Here is a 16,088-nt window from a genome sequence, read left to right as displayed (position 1 = left end):
TTCTCTCCCGCTGGCGCGCTCGCCGGGGTCGTGAGCTGTCGTGGCGGTGTTTTGGGGGAAACGGTGGCCGCACGCCCCGCTTTCCGGGAATCTCATCGGGGTCTCGTGGCCCCGGAGGCTGCGATGGCGGTGGCCTGCGCGGTCGTGTTGGCGTTGAAAGCAGAAGCGGAGGAGGAAGAGAAGGATCCCGGGGACGGGCGAGACCCCGAAACCTCCCGGAGACGCTTCTGGCGGCTGCGCTCCGGGGACGTGTCCGGCCCGGAGGAGGCGCTGAGCCGCCGGCGGGAGCTGTGCCGCCGCTGGCTGCGGCCCGAGCGGCGCTCCGAGGAGCGGATGCTGGAGCTGCTGGTCCTCGAGCAGTTCCTCAGCCTCCTCGCGCGCCGGCTGCAGGACCCCGTGCGCCACCTGCCCCCCGAGAGCGGGGAGGAGGCAGGGGCCTGGGCGCGCGCCCTGCACCCGGCCTCCCCGCAGGTGAGGACCCCCCAAACCCCGAGACCGCAGGCGAATGAGTCTTCCCACCGCTGTGTCAAGAGCTCCGAGAGGGAAGGGCGCACTTTGGGGTTGAACAAGATCCACAGTCTAGGCCCAAGAAGGTGCAGCAGGGTTGTAGCTGGTCCCCTTGTTCCCTGATTAGCAGTGAGGAGGAGGTGGACACTGGCGCTCCCCTTGTCTCCCTTCCGCACATTCAGCCCAGTCAAAGCTGTCTGGAGATGCTGGCTAGCTCAAGCTAGCCCCGAAGTCGCGTTTCAGGGGTCCCTGAGTCCAGTCGAGGTGACGTGGGTCGCTTTGTTACCCTGCTACTCGGCTCACCAGCTCCTCGCTCTCAGCAGAGAAAGCGAGCACTAACTGAGGTCTTGCACACCTCCAGGGCACCCCGACTTTCAAGGCCAAGGCTGGATCACCGACCCGGGGAGAGTGGCAGCAGCTGGCCGCGGCCCCCCAGAATGGCTTGTGCAAAGAGAGCACTGAGGACTATGGGAGCACGGCCTTGCCCGGTGAGTGAGGCTCCTCTCTGATGCCCTGTGGTCCGCATGACTCTAGTGAGCCAGGGTCTCCTCCCGGATGCTGTGATGAAACACCCTTCCCAGAATGCCCCAGTTCCTGTCCTCCTGCCTCTGGAACTCCTCTTCTTCCCAGAATCCCCCAGTTCCCACCCCCCCACACACACCTCCCTCTCCACAAGCGCCCAGGGGAATAGTTCTTATAGATTGACACCTCCCCCCCCCCAACCCAACCGAGACCACGGGTCCTGACACTGACATTGGAGTCCCGGGCTGGGCCCGTTCTCTCTCTGCTCACATTCTCGCATTTCAGGCCTGGAGAACCAAGCTGCCTGGAACCCCATCCTGATCCCAAAGCAGGAGAAGGACTGCAAGAAGGAGGTCAAGCCTGCGCAGGCCTGGTACAAGGCGCGCCCCCAAGGACGGACCTCAACAGGGAAGAGAAACTACCTAAAGATGCTGTCCTGCCACCGCCACACCCCCAGGGTTCTCCAGGAGAGCCAAGGTACCACAGCTACCATGCACGTCCCCTGTGGGGTCAACGAGGAAGAGCTTTGGAGAAGTGGAGAGCCGGGGTGCACAGCCATCTCACAGGTCCCCTGTGGGGCCAAGGAGGAGGGGCTTTGGAGAAGTGACAACTTTGAGGAGGTTGTCACCGCCCTTGCCCTTGCTCAGGATCAACTTTACCACTTTTGTGAAGTAGTCCCCACTGGAGAACGAGTTTGCTGTGGGGAGTGGAGCCCAGCTCATCTCCTCCGTCTGCTACTTTGAGTCTGAAAAGGACTGGTGAGCCATGCTAATCTCACTTCCCTTCCTTCCTACTTCATCTCTTCCTCTCCATCCTTTTCTTCCCAGCCCCCAACTCTTCTTAATTCATGTAGGAAGCATTTTCTCCTGACTGCCTTGGAGCAGTTGACTGTATGTGTTCGCTGAGAGATCATAGGTGGACTGGACCTTACTGTGGTCGGACATGTAGTCCCTGGACGTGAGCTGTATGTCAGCCCCTCGGGCCAGTGTGGTGCACAGGCCTGTGATTCTAGCTTTATTTTGAGACCAGTGTGGGGTTCACAGGAAGTCGGAGGCAGCCTGAACTCTGTGTAGGAAGCTCTTCCCTGACAGAGAGCAAGCCAGCCTTCAGCAGGAGCAGCTGTGCACTGTAGGGAGCCCATGAAACTACTCCATAAATGTAGCTAACATTGTCTGTGGATTTCAGAATTGAAATGGTTTTTATAAACATATAGATCAGTTTTATTTGGAGGGGGTTTATGGGGCGGCTTGGAAAATGCCGCTGTTTTTATCTGTGAAGACAGTGTAAACTAGGTTTTTTTCCTTCCTCAGGTGGGTGAGCAAGCACATTAAGAAGCCCATTCCACAGTCCTCAGCTTGGGCTGGCACCCCAACAACATTTTGCTGGCTGTAGCATCATGTGACTTCAAATCCAGGTGAGGATAAATGGGCACTGCCTGTTGCTCAGCACTGACAAGGTACCCATTGGGCTCCTTTATTTGCAAAGTACAGTACCTTGTGAGCAGCTTGGTGATAAAGAGAGCTTCTTTGTCTAGAAAAGGAGCTGGGGCTGGGATGTGGCTCAGCAGCTAGAGAACTTGCTGAGCTGGTTACCTTCCCCCAGCACTGCAGAAGCCCGGTAGGTGCTGCACGCCTGTAAACCCAGCACTGCAGCAGCTGTGCTGGTGGCTGGGTGCACAGCGTTAGCTGCTCGGCCATCGGGAGCCGCCTGGCCTGGGTCAGCCACGACAGCACAGTGTCTGTGGCCAACACCTCCAAGAGTGTTCAGTGAGTCCTCTCCTGGCTGGGGGGAGGGTTGGGGGGTACAGTTAGCGATCTGTACATGCTGGCCCTACACGGCAGCGAGGGGAAGGGTGGACAGCTACCGATCTGGACACGCTCTCCTTGGCAGCTGGAGGAAGTGTATACAGTTGGCCACAGTCACTCTCGACACAGTAACCTAGAGCACTGTAGCTAGGGGGAGTGTATACAGCTCCCAGGATAGAGCAGCTGGGTCTCACTGGGGGTCAGTAACCCACACCTGCCCTTCAAGAAGCACCTGTAGACAGCAGGCCTGGTCCCAGCCACCCTCATGAAGATGATGGCTGGGAGCTGGGAAGATGGCTCCACAGATGCCTGAATGTCTCTCACATCTGTGGTCCCCACCAGCCCCCAGGGAGATGGGAAGTGTGGTGGCGCAGGAGGCTCAGAAGTTCAAGACCAGCCCGGTCTTTGTCCCAGGAAACCAGAGCTGAAGTTGCTGCCACCACCCGGCACATGCACGCCCTCAGCTCCTTCCCCTGACACCACCCCAAACAGGACAGGGGCCATCTTTCTCCTGCCTTCGTGCCACCCCAGGTCTTCGGGAAGAGTCTGAATGGTGCTTTGTCACCAGACTGTGGTGAAGGTGGCTCGGTGGCAAGGGAAGAAGCCCAGAGTCCGCTTTCAGGCGGCTTGGCACTTGCCCCCCCTCCCCCACCCCCTTCGCCCCCCCCCCCCCCCCCCCGGCCAGCCTAGGAATGTGCCTGGGTTATGGCCTCCTCCTGGCCACCCTGTGAGGATGCAGTGGCGTGGACAGTTCGGACGTCGTCCTCCCCGTGCTGACTCTACTAGTTCTCTTGTGAAAGGGTCACCATGGCAGAACTGTGCTCTGCGACAGCTTTGCTGGTGTCAAGCTTTTATTTTGTTTTTTGGTTGTTTGCATTTTGTTTTGTTTGTTAAATTAAATTTCTGTTTTTTGTATTAATTATAGTTTATTTGTAGCCCAGCTGTAGCTCCCTCCCTCCCCCTGTCATTCCTCCCATCATCTCTTCCTCCCTGTCATTCCTCCCTTTCTCCCCACCAACCCTCCTTCTTTCCTGCATCATCCCTCCTTCCCTCCCCACATCTCTCCCTCCCTCCACATCATCCCTTCCTCCCTCCTCATCATCCCTGCCATCCTCCCTTCCTGTCATCCCTCCCTCCATATCATCCCTTCCTCCCTCCTCATCATCCCTGCCACCCTCCCTTTCTGTCATCCCTCCCTCCCCATCATCCCTTCCTCCCTCCTCTCCTCCCTGCTCCTCCCCCAGTCTACTGCTAGGGGAAGTCCCCCCCTTCCATATAACCCTAGTCTATCAGGTCTCATCAGGACTGGCTATAATGTCCTCCTCTGTGGCCTGGCAAGACTGCTCCTCTCTCGGGTGGTGGTGGGGGAAGTCAAAGAGCCGACCTCGTAGGTCATGTCAGAGATCTTGGTGTCAAGCTTTCACCCTTTCACATGAATACACTCTTACAAGCCAGACACGGTGGCGCAGGCCCACAGTCCCATCATCCAGGGAGCCGAGGCAAAGGGATCATGCGTTCGAGGCCATTCTGGTCTGCAGGGTAGGACCCTCATGTGAAGGTGGCACTGCCCGAGTTTGGTCCTCAGTGTGCACTTCACAAAGGAGGAGAACCATGTGTGATGCGTGTTTCCCCTGTGCAGTGTGTCGACTCTGAAGACAGAATTTCTACCACTGCTCAGTTTGTCCTCAGAGAAGAGCATCGTGGCCGAGGTGAGTGTGTGCCCCTCCTGGGATGCCTCCTGTGCTGGGCCCAGGACTTGCCTCACACACCCTCCCCCGCACACACTTTCCCACAGTGGGCACCCTAGCTGGGTGCCACCTGCCTGTGCCAGTCCCGGGATGTGCCCCTCACACCCTCCCCTGTACACAGTTCCCCGCACACAGTGTACCTACTTGCATGGTGCCACTTGGCTGTGGCAGTCAAACAAGGTGCATGTGCTGCCCAGAGCCCACACAGAGAAGGGAGAGAACAGATTCTCACAGTCGTCCGCTGACCTGTGTACCAAACACACAGCATAATGAACTAATAACAACCTGAAATGATAGTGAGTGTGTAAAGGCCCTTCTCACGGGCTGTGCTGTTGCCTCAACGCTCGAGTCCAGCCAAGCTGGCATCTGAGGAGGAGGAGGAGGCTGTCTCTGAAAGCTCTGCAGGGTGAAGTTGGCTCACCCTGGTGTCCCTTGTCTGCCCAGCTCTGCAGGCATCTTGGGGTGAAGGCTCTATAAGAAGTCTCCCTATTTGTTTGTTTCCTTTGGGGTTGTGGATTGGGATGGAACCTGGAACTCCTGAAGGCCGATTTCAAAACCCAGGAAGGCTCTGGCCGCCCAAGCAGGCTGCTCTCAGAGGCCTTGTTGAGGACTGGTTGGCTTCAGCCATGCTCCGGTCACTTTTGAGCTTGGAAGGAGAAAGTAGTTCTTTGTGTCCGCATCTGCTGAGCCCTGTTCTGTCCCTACCAGCCCCATGCTGAGGCTGTGGCCTTTCCTCCTTCCCTCCCTGTCTTCCTCCCTGCTGCCTTCCCCTCCCTCTCCTTCCCCCTTCCTCACTCTCCTCTCTCCTGTATCCCTCTCCCTCCCCTTTTCCTTACTTCTCCATTCCCTTTCTCTCTCCCTCTACCTTCATCTCCTTCCCCCTCCTTTTCCCTCCTCTCTCTCTCCCTTTCTCTCACTCTCCCTTCCTCTCTCTGCCTCTCTCCTTTCTCCCTTTCTCTCTGTCCCTCTCTTTTCTCCCGTTCTCTCCCTCTCTCTTATTCCTCTCTCCCTCTCTCCCGTTCTCTCTCCCTTCCTCTCTCTCTCCGTCTCTTTCCCTCCCTATCTCTCTCTCTCCCTCCTTTTCACTCTCCTTCTCCTCTGACACCAGATGGCTGTGAACCACCATGTGAGTCCTGGGACTCTTTCAAGACCTCTGGAAGAGTAGCCAGCACTCTCAACCGCTGAGCCATCCCTGTAGCCCCCTGACCTTGAACTTGTAACCTTCCTGCCTCCACCTTCAGATGGGTAGGGCTCTATGCAAACACCAGTACCCAGTGTATGGCTCTGGGGACCTGGCCAAGGCCTGATGTAGTCTTGGGCTTACCTGCTGGACCACATCCCGGGTGAGTGATGAGCCCTCCCACTCTAGGACAGGGTCTCGTCATGTAGCCCTGAGGGATCTGGAGCCTAGTGCACCCCCAGCTATCCGTCGGTGTGGGGCTTGGGGGAATGGCCTCACTCCCTCCACATACATCATGGTCTCACTCTTCTTTTAGCCATGTGTCAATTTACAAGGTAGACCAGCAAGACTGTCGAAAATTCTGCACCACTGGCATCGACGGGGCCATGAAGATCTGGGATTTCAAGATATGTCTCTCCAGTGGTGGTCGGCAGTGCTGGGGTGCAGACCGGGCCATGCACGCACTATCCACTGAGCCACCCTGCCGCAGTGTCTGCTGAAGAGCTGGCATTGGAGTCCCTAAGGGGAGCACAGCCCCCAGCAGGTGGGTGGACGTTGGCTCCGAGCCACCCTCATCCTCAGGAAAGGTTGGTGCCGTGTTGAAGCCAGCAGCCCACACAGCACAGCTGTGCACAGACACAATTTCACAGTTTACACAGTTGGCCTTGGACTCAGTCCTGGAATGGCCAGGCTTGGGAGGCTGAAGCAGAGGGATTACTCTGAGCTTGGTGCCAGCCTGAGCTAGATGATAGAACCTTACCCCCACACACACCAAAAAATAATGCAGTGAGCTGAGACGATAGAACATGCATGCACACACATGCACACATGCACATGCAACAAGTGTGATAATACAAAAAGTAGTATAGGGCCTGGAGTGATGGCTCAGCAGTTAAAGAGCACTCGCCTGGGCCTCAGGATTTGGTTCCAGTCACCCCCTTTGTCAGCTCACAACCAGGTCCATGGAATCTGATGCTCTTCCACCTTCCATAGACACCAGGCACACATGTGGTGTGTCAAAAAATACATACATACGTATATGCATACATACATGTGTACATACATGCGTACATGCATACATAAATTAGCTGGGTGGTGTAGCATGCCTGTGACCCCAGTACTCAGGGAGGCGGAGGAAGGGGCATCTCCGTGAGTTCAAGGCCAGCCTGGTCTACAGAGCAAGTCCAGAACAGCCAGGGCTGCGTAGAGAGACCCTGTCTCAAAAAAACAAAATGACATAAATAAATCCTGAAATAAAGGTCCAGACTTAGGGACACATGTCTTTAATTCCAGATGAGGATTGGTCTCCATGGAGTTGGAGGCAGCCTGGTATACAGAGTTCCAGGCCAGGCAGGGCCATGCAGTGAGGGGAAGAAGAAGTGGGAGGGAGGGAAGGAGGAAGGCTATGCAGATGGAGGTGATTGAGCTCTTGGGGAAGGAGATTCCATGCCCTGAGGCCGGGGAGTACAGCAGTGTGGCAGAGAGCCAAGGTCTCCAGGGCTGACAGAGCTCTGCTTTCTCCAGACCCTAGAGTCATCCATCCAGGGCCTCCGCAGCATGTAAGGAGGAGCCACCTGCACTAGGACCGGGGCTCCCTAAACGAAGTAACATGTCTTGGACATAGTAACATTCACTTAATAAAATACATACTTTAAATATTCAAACTGTATGAGCAGGGACAGCAGAGAAACCAGCAAAATAGCAGCTGGTCTATTATTGCAGTGAGTAATTTTATTATGGATGAGAGAGGAAAAATATTCAGAGGCACCTGGAAGAGTTTAGATGAGAGAGAAAAAGAAGTAGACTTGATATGACCAAGACTGTCTCAAAGAAAATAAAGAATATTAGGAGAAAAGTACAGGTAGCTTAGACAGAGACAAAGTAGGCTTTCATCAATGCACAGGATGGACCTAGGTCCCCCTTCACTTATGTAGCGGATGTGCAGCTTGGTCAACATGTGGGTCCCCTAACAATTGGACTGAGAGCTTTCAGTGACTCTGTTATTTGCCCTTAGTTCCCTTTCCCCTAGCCGGGCTATCTTGCCTGTCCTTATTGAGAGAGCATGCTCTTAGTCCTGCCTCATGTGATATGTCAGGGTGGGTTGGTACACATAGTAAACCTCTCTGAAAAGAATGAGGTCATGGGAGAGGGAATAATAATGGTGGGACTGTGAGGAGAGAAGGGATGGGGGCCTGTGATGAAGATATGAAATTAATTAATTGGTGGAAAGAAAGGGTAATTTCTAGAATATTTAGAAAATTGTGATAGTGCAGAAAGAGATGAGGCTGTTTGGGAAGGCACCAGAATCTAGATGGGTGTTTTGAGGTGTATAAGGAGTACATTTACTCCCCCTTCAGGCAACCTGGAAGCCACCATGGGTGTTAATATCCTGATAGGAGCCACAGGTCAGTAGAGAGCAGTATGTTCCTTTTGTCACAGCAAGAAAAATGGTTATTTTGCTGGACAAGGACTATTTCACTAATTCTGGATGAATACTGTTTTTGGTATGTGTGTTTATTTGTTTGTCTGTTTTTGTTTTTGTTTGTTTCTAATCCCCAGAATTCCTTTGATACTGCATGTTGAGCAGGTCCAGGACTGACATTTTTGGATAATTGCACTTCATGGGACCTAAGAAGTTTAAACTTGTTTTTTAAATTATTTAAATTAAATAGTGTAATCAGGAGAGCCTGATTAAACTATTCCCACCTATTATGTCCTTTTAAAAAGTAATGGGTTTAGTTATCACATGCCACTTTAGAGATTTCCTTATGATGTGTTTTTATTTCCCATACTCAAATGTGTCATATTTTTAAAATCATAATTATTCGGCAGAATATCTTTAGGAAGAACCTAACAGTCTGGTAGAATTTTTCTATCTTAATGAAAACTGTATAATTACATGTATTAATGAAATTACACACTTTGCAGAAGTCAAAAATTATTACTATCATCAAATACAATCACCATAAACACAGGTAATTCTAATTTTGAATGATTTGTCCATGATTATATGTCCGAAGTATAATACATATTTTATTAATTAATGTACAGAGCATCTCCCATGTTTCAGTTACAATTCTTTGTGTATCTAGGATTAATATATAAAATTTACTGTATACTAGTAAGCATGTGTACTCCTCTCCACTCTTCCAAGCTTTCTGACTTCTTCGTGCATGAAGCTTTCTGACCATGTCTCAGTAAAGCACATTCACCTTTAAAGTATTCTATGATTTTTGCATGTGTTAGACACCACAGTTCACAGTTTTAATGATTCTGCATGCTGCCTTTTTTCACCTGGGCCTTTAACAGGTTAAAAAATTAGGAACTGATAATCTTTGGAGATGAATATAAATTTCATGATATTTTTATATTACTGTCTTTTAAATATTATTATTATTTTCATTTATTTCAATTTATTCAAATTATATTGTGGCTGTGGCCCCCTCTCTCATCTCTTCCCAATCCCACCCTCCTTCCCTCTTCTCGCCTTACACCCCTACCCTAGTTCTCCCCCTTTTTTTGAACCTATACAAGTATTCCTCTTATTTGACCCTGTATAAGTATTCCTCCTATTGTTACACTGATATCATTACAGTTATCTATCCTTCCATCTAACATCTATCCTCTATCGTCTATATCATATATCTATTACACACACATACACACACAGTTTTGAATATGTTATTTCTTCGAAACACGTGGTTCAAAATTTTTTTTTTTAAAATCAATGTCTTAAAGTCAAAATTTGAAATGCATGTGTCCCTTTGTCAGTTATGGCTTGAGCCTTAGAATGTTGATATCACAGTGGTTTCTCCCCCTGACTACTACAGAATGTTTATACTTCAGTGGTTTGTCTACAAACTGCTGTAGCCATTTTGGTTAGTGCCAGGAAAGAAAAGGATAATTTTTTGCCCACTGAAAGGTTCTCTATTCCAGGCTCCAATGTAAAGGTATTTTAAAATGCTCATTATGATTTTCATGCTAGACTAATGGTTTCAGGAAGTGTTCTGTCTTGAGTTCTCTAGAACCTGTGACCTAATTCTTAACAGTTTTCTCATGAAAAGCTACTCTGTTAGCAATAATCAGTACCATTCCCCCAAAGAAACAAAGTTATCATGACAGAGAGGTATGCTTTGAGTTATTATACACGAGAATGATAGCTATGTATCTTCAAAACTATATGCCCAAGATATGAGAGATTATTTTCTCTTTCATCTAGTTGTATTACCCACTATGCCAACAAAGTTTTGTTGGAAACTGCTTAAATTTCAGCCCCAAATTCAACAACTTTCTGGTTTCAAACATATATTTCTCAATATGTGAACACTGATTCTGCTAGATAGGAATGACTTTCCAGACTTACTCATTTAATTTCAATTTTATTATGAAACTGCATTGGCAATATTTTATAAAATACCTTTACATTATTGCCAGATGCATTTGATGACAGCCTTGGCTGATGTCTCTCTTTGACTGTTCAATTCACAGGGATCTTTAATCCTTCCCAAGTAAAAACTATGGCGTGTCAGTACATATTTCTTGAATGAAATAAAATGACTTAGGCATGGTAATATTCACTTAATAAAATATATACCTTAAATATTCCAACTTTATGAACAGGAGCAGTATACAAACCAGTAAAATAGTAGCCACTCTGTTATTACAGGGAATAATTTTATTATGGGTCAGAGAGGAAAGATGATGTTCAGAGGTACCTGGAAGAGTTCAGAGCAAAGAAAAAAAGAAGCAGACGTGATATGACCAAGACTGTCTAGAAGAGAATGGAGAATATTAGGAGAAAAGTAGAGATAGCTTAGACAGAGACAAACTATGCTTTCATAAATGCACAGGCTGGACCTAGGTCCACCTACACATATGTAGCAGATGTGTATCTTGGTCAACATGTGGGTCCCCGAACAATTGGACTGAGGGCTGTCTCTGACTCTGTTGCTAGCCTTTTAGTTCCTTTTCCCCTAGCAGGGCTGTCTTGCCTGTCCTTAGTGAGAGAGGAAGCTCTTAGTCCTACCTCATGTTATGTGTCAGGGTGGGTTGGTACACAGAGTGACCCTCTCTGAAGAGAAAGAGGGAATGAGGGAGGGGAGAATGATGTGGGATTGTGAGGAGAGAAGGGCCGGGGCCTGGAATGAAGATGTGAAATTTATAAATAAATTAATTAGTGTAAAAAAATCAGGATATTTCTAGACTATTTAGGAAATTAGGATAGTGCAGAAAGAGTTGAGGCTGTTTGGGAAAGTATAGGAATCTAGATGGTTGTTTTGAGATGTATAAAAAGTCCATTTACATCCCCTTCAAGGAACCTGGAGACCACCATGGGTGTTGATATCTTGATAGGAGTCATAGGTCAATAGAAAGCCATATGACCCTTTTGTCAGAGCAAGGAGAATGGCTAATTTGCTGGACTATTTCACTACTATTTTAAAAATAATGGGTTTAGTTACAGCATGCCACTATATAGATGTCCTTCTAATGTGTTTTTATTTCCCATACTCATGTATCACATTTTAAAAATCATTTATTCAGCAGAATATCTTTATGAAGAACTTTATAGTTTGGTAGAGTTTTTCTGTCTTAATTAGAAATGTATAATTACACATATTAATGAAATTACACACTTCAAAAATTATTCCTATCACCAAATACAATCATTTTAAACACAGGCATTCTAATTTTGAACGATTTGTCTGTGATTATTTTATGTCCAAGGTATACTACATTTCTTTATTAGGAAACTTACAGAGTATCTCCCTTGTTTCAGTCACAATTCTTTGTGTGTCTAGGATTAATATATAAAATTTACTATACACTAATAAGCATGTGCACTTCTCTCCAATCTTTAAAACGTTCTAACTTCTCTGTGCATGAAGCTTTCTGACTGTATCTTAGTAAAGCATATTCATCTTTGAAGTATGCTATGATTTTTGCATTTCTTAGACTCCAAGGTTCACAGTCTTAATGATTTTGCATGAAGCCTTTTTTCACATGGGCCTTTAGCAGGTCAAAAGAATTAGGAATTAATAATCTTTGGAGATGAATATAAATGTCATGATTTTTTATACATACTCTCTTTTTAATATTGCTGTTATTATTAACGTTTATTACAATTTATTCAAATTACATTGCGGTTATGGCCCCCTCCCTCATCTCCCAATCTCACCCTCCTCTCCTGCTATGCCCCTCCCCTAATGCACTGATAGGGAAGGTCCTCTTCCCCTTCTATTTGATCCTAGTCTATCATGATGTTTTATAAAGGTATTCCTCCTATTTTGGAACACATCTTACAGGTATCTATCCTGTCTAACATCAATCACCTATCGGTCATCTATACATATATCTTTTACACAAACATACACACATATATGGTTGTGAAAATGTTATTCCAAACACATATTGTTCAAGAATTGTTCAAAATCACTGTTTTATAAAGTCAACAGTTTGAAAAAAGTGAAATGCATGTGTCACTTTGTCAGTTATGGCCTGAGCCTTGGAATGTTGACATCACAGTGGTTTCTCCCTCTGACTACTACAGAATGTGTGCTCTTCAGTAGTTTGTCTACAAACTGCTGTAGCAGTTTTTGTTTGGTGCCATGAGAGAAAAGCTTAATTTGTGCCCAGTGAAAGATTCTCCATTCTAGGCTCCACTGTAAAGGTATTTTTAAATGACTATTATGGTTTTCATGGTACACTAATGGTTTCAAGAAGCATGTCTTGATTCATTCAGATTATGTAAACCCAGATTCATGAAAAAATACTCATACTACAATTTAGTACCATTCCCCAAAAGAAAGAAAAAAATACCTGAAGTATGCTCTGAGCTATAAAGAAAAAAGGTGTTTGTATATTTGACCAAGTTATGAGTGAGGACTATTCTCTGTAGCATCTAATTTTGGTACTCATCCTGACTACAAGGATTTGTTTTAAATTTGCGTCAGATTTCAACCTTAAAATCTGAAAACTCTCTGGTTTTCAACAGACTTTTATTGTTTCTAACATATTTTGTGTTCTTTCAAACCTAAATCTCAATATTTTGATATAGATTCAGATTAGACAACTGTTTTCCAAACGTGCTCATTTACTTTCAATTCTGTTATCATAAAACTGAATTAGTACTACTTTTAACGTACCTTTACATTACATACCTTTCATTTATGTGCATATTGAAAACCATTGACTGCTGTCTTTCTTTGACACTTTCATTCATTTCATTAAGTGTTTTCTAACTCAAAGCTATGGGATCTCTGTATACATTCCTTGTTTTTAGCAGCGTAATAGTCACTTAAGTACAGATATATTTTAAATGTTCAATTATATGATCTGGATAACAGGAAAAAACACCAAATCTTAGATGATTACAGGAAAGACTTTTATTATGGATAAAAGATTAAAAATTTTCAGAGGATTCTAGAAAAGTTCATACGAGAGGGGAGAAAAACATATTTCATGTGACCAAACTGGCTAGGAGAAAAGAAACAATATTAAGACAGAAAGGTGGAGATAGCTCAGACAAGTAAAGAAACTGCCTTCATAAAGGGATAATTACACTAGAATATTTTGGGAGTTAGAAGAGTGCAGGAGGAGTTAGGCTTGTTTGGGAATGACAGGAATACAGGTGTGGGTTCTGAGATGTGTAAGAAGTACTTTTGTTTCCCCTTCACTTGACCTGCAGGCCAGCATTGGTGCTGATATCCTGATATCACAGGTCAATGGAGTGCCATATGTCCCTTTTGCCAGAGGCAAGGAAAATGACTTCTTTTGCTATTTAAGAACTGTATCACAAATTCTTTATGAATATTGTTTAGTATCAGTATTTTTTCCTGCATTCCAATGTTTCAGCCATTTGAAAGAAGAAGTATTGAGTAGAAAATCTTTATAAAGTACTTTACAGTTTGGTAGAGTTTTGCTATCTCATTTAATACTGTAAAATTATACATATTAAACTACACAGTTTACAGAAGGTACAGTTTACTATCAACAAAATTCAATCATTTAAAGAAATAGGCATTCTAATTTTAAATGATCTGTTCATGATTATCTTGTGTCTTGTATACTACATATTTGATCATGAGATTTACCGAGTATCTTCCAGGTTGTTTCAGTCACAATTCTACGTGTCTTTAGCCTTTACTATATACTAATAAGCAAGTATCCTCCTCTGTAGACATCAATGCTGTCTGACTTTCTTGTGCATGAAGCTTTCTATCTCAGTAAAGCATATTCCCTTTGAAAACCTATGATTTTTACATCTGTTAGGCCCTAAGGTTCACAGGATTAATGACATCTCCATATTGCCTTTTTCAGGTGGAACTTTGATAGGTTAAAAGTATTAGGAATTAATAAATGGGGATAAATATACATTTCACCATGTTTTGCACCAAGTATTTTGCCTCTTATTGCACACATATTGCATTAGGGTGAACAATGATATCCATGTTGCTACTACAATGGCCAATTTTTAGGAGTCACCTACTTTGGCCTTCATTTAACGTTTGGCATCAATATGTCCTTTTTGTGAATTACTCTAGTATTTCTTTTTCTCTCCAATATGATGCTTTGCAATGTGCTTCCTGCTTTAATTTTTAAATCATGAATAATATTGGCAAACTTTATTAATAATGGATAGTCTTTATTACTCAAATTAAAAAATGATTTTAGTTGAAATACAATTACTTCACCCCCTTCCTCACTCTGGGCAAGTGGTTCTCACCTTTGGAGATGCTATATTTGATATCTTCCTATCAGAGACTTATATTAGAATTCATAACAGTAACAAAATTACAGTTATAAAGTAGCAATGAAATAATTTTATAATAATAAAGCATAATAACCATAAAATAATTTTATGGTTGTATCCTATGACATGAGTAACTGTATTAAAGTGTTAAACACTGATCTATATCCTACCAGCTACACTTCTTCAAACTTGAGTCTTCTCATGACTCTCAAGTTGATCACTTCTGGAAAAAAAAAGCCTATTTCTCCAATCTCTTCCCAATACTTCTCTTCCTAAGTGTCCTCTTCCTATTTCATTTTAAATATGCTTATAGCTCAACAGAATCGTGCTTTGGGAATTGAGCCTGTGTTTTAAAACTGTGCACCCTTTGAAATTTAGTATGGATATCAGTCTTGTAATTATCCACTGAATACCTGTTCTGTTAGGTCGAGACCTGTCCTAGGAGAATCCATAAACTACATGGAAGCCTGTGAGGAGTTCACCACCAATGGAATGTACTGAACCTCGCTATGCCAAGGCTCCTGAGACAGAACAAGAAAAAAACATCTCTCCTTGTTTGATGATATTTTGGTTGTGTCTAATAACCTTTGAGTATGTCCCTCATGCCTGCCACTTTGATTAGGCTTTACTGTACAAAAATAAAATAGTTTTGATTTATGTATTGCTTTATAATTACTTCATTATTTCCCCATTTTATTTCTTATTACACATCTTCTCATGTTCCCTTACTTGGTCTCTTTTAAAATCATAGCTTCTTTTTTAATTAATTATTGTTACAGAAGTATATGTATATTAAGGTACATATATGTGTGTGGATATTCCTAACTATATAAATATAATCAGCTCATTCAGTATAATGTTAATTGTATATGTGTTTTCAGGACTGTCCATTTGATATTAGATAGCCAATTGGTCCGCTCTTCCTATGGGAGGGGTATTTCTCTTACTCTCAAAATTTCACAGTGGTGCAGACTTTTGAAGTAGGGTTGAAGCTTAGTGGACTCTCTTCTGTACACATTTTCACTTTGTCATCACAAATGTTTTAGTCATATTATAAAAAATGAATTATTTAAAGTGTGATTCTGCTGTTTGAATTGAGGAAAGAATAGTAACAATCTTGAAAAGGAGAGAGATGTAGTAGCACATGTCAGCAATTACAGTTATTTTGAAGCTAACTTACAAGTATTGGAAGTTTGTGGACTACACTAAAATTTTTCTGACACTATTTAAAATATGAAAGGTAAAATAACTTACATTGTTTGCTCAAAGGGGATGATATATATAAGCCTCTGAAATTATAATTTCCAAATTAGTGTGAAGAGATGAGAACCAGACACTATTCCTGCACTCATCAGAGGAACTGCTAGAACCAAGTAGGTCCTGCTTGGTGATCCTGCAGATGCTAAGGACTGCTGTGATTGAATATATATATATATATTTGCATTGTTACATATGAGCATGGAGGTGTTTTCTAGGACCACATCACATGTAATCTTGAGGAGCCATGATCATAGCCTTCATATTATTCTGAAAGGAATAAAATTGGTCCTGACCTCATCAAATACATATTTTAAGGG

The 16,088-nt window shown here is 44.7% G+C and overlaps 1 protein-coding gene across 3 annotated transcripts; it reads left to right on the top strand.

Moving 5' to 3' along the window:
* The first annotated feature begins 18 nt into the window (after window positions 1-18).
* LOC132651248 (zinc finger protein 394-like) lies at window positions 19-15,168 on the top strand. 3 transcript variants are annotated; one of them, XM_060376492.1, is made up of 7 exons: window positions 19-471; window positions 869-995; window positions 1,315-1,506; window positions 2,340-2,443; window positions 4,474-4,543; window positions 6,079-6,306; window positions 14,937-15,168. In XM_060376492.1, the coding sequence occupies exons 1-4, from the start codon at window positions 124-126 to the stop codon at window positions 2,345-2,347; spliced, it is 675 nt and encodes a 224-aa protein (XP_060232475.1). In that variant the 5' UTR covers window positions 19-123; the 3' UTR covers window positions 2,348-2,443; window positions 4,474-4,543; window positions 6,079-6,306; window positions 14,937-15,168. The 3 variants fall into 3 exon arrangements, with proteins under 3 accessions (XP_060232475.1, XP_060232473.1, XP_060232474.1); XM_060376490.1 differs by having other exon boundaries at window positions 1,315-1,787; XM_060376491.1 differs by having other exon boundaries at window positions 1,315-1,787; window positions 8,120-15,168.
* Window positions 15,169-16,088: the final 920 nt, after the last annotated feature.

The sequence above is a fragment of the Meriones unguiculatus genome, assembly GCF_030254825.1.
Source record: "Meriones unguiculatus strain TT.TT164.6M chromosome 13 unlocalized genomic scaffold, Bangor_MerUng_6.1 Chr13_unordered_Scaffold_41, whole genome shotgun sequence".
In the NCBI taxonomy this organism is placed as follows: domain Eukaryota; kingdom Metazoa; phylum Chordata; class Mammalia; order Rodentia; family Muridae; genus Meriones; species Meriones unguiculatus.
This window is presented reverse-complemented; position numbering and strand designations above follow the sequence as displayed.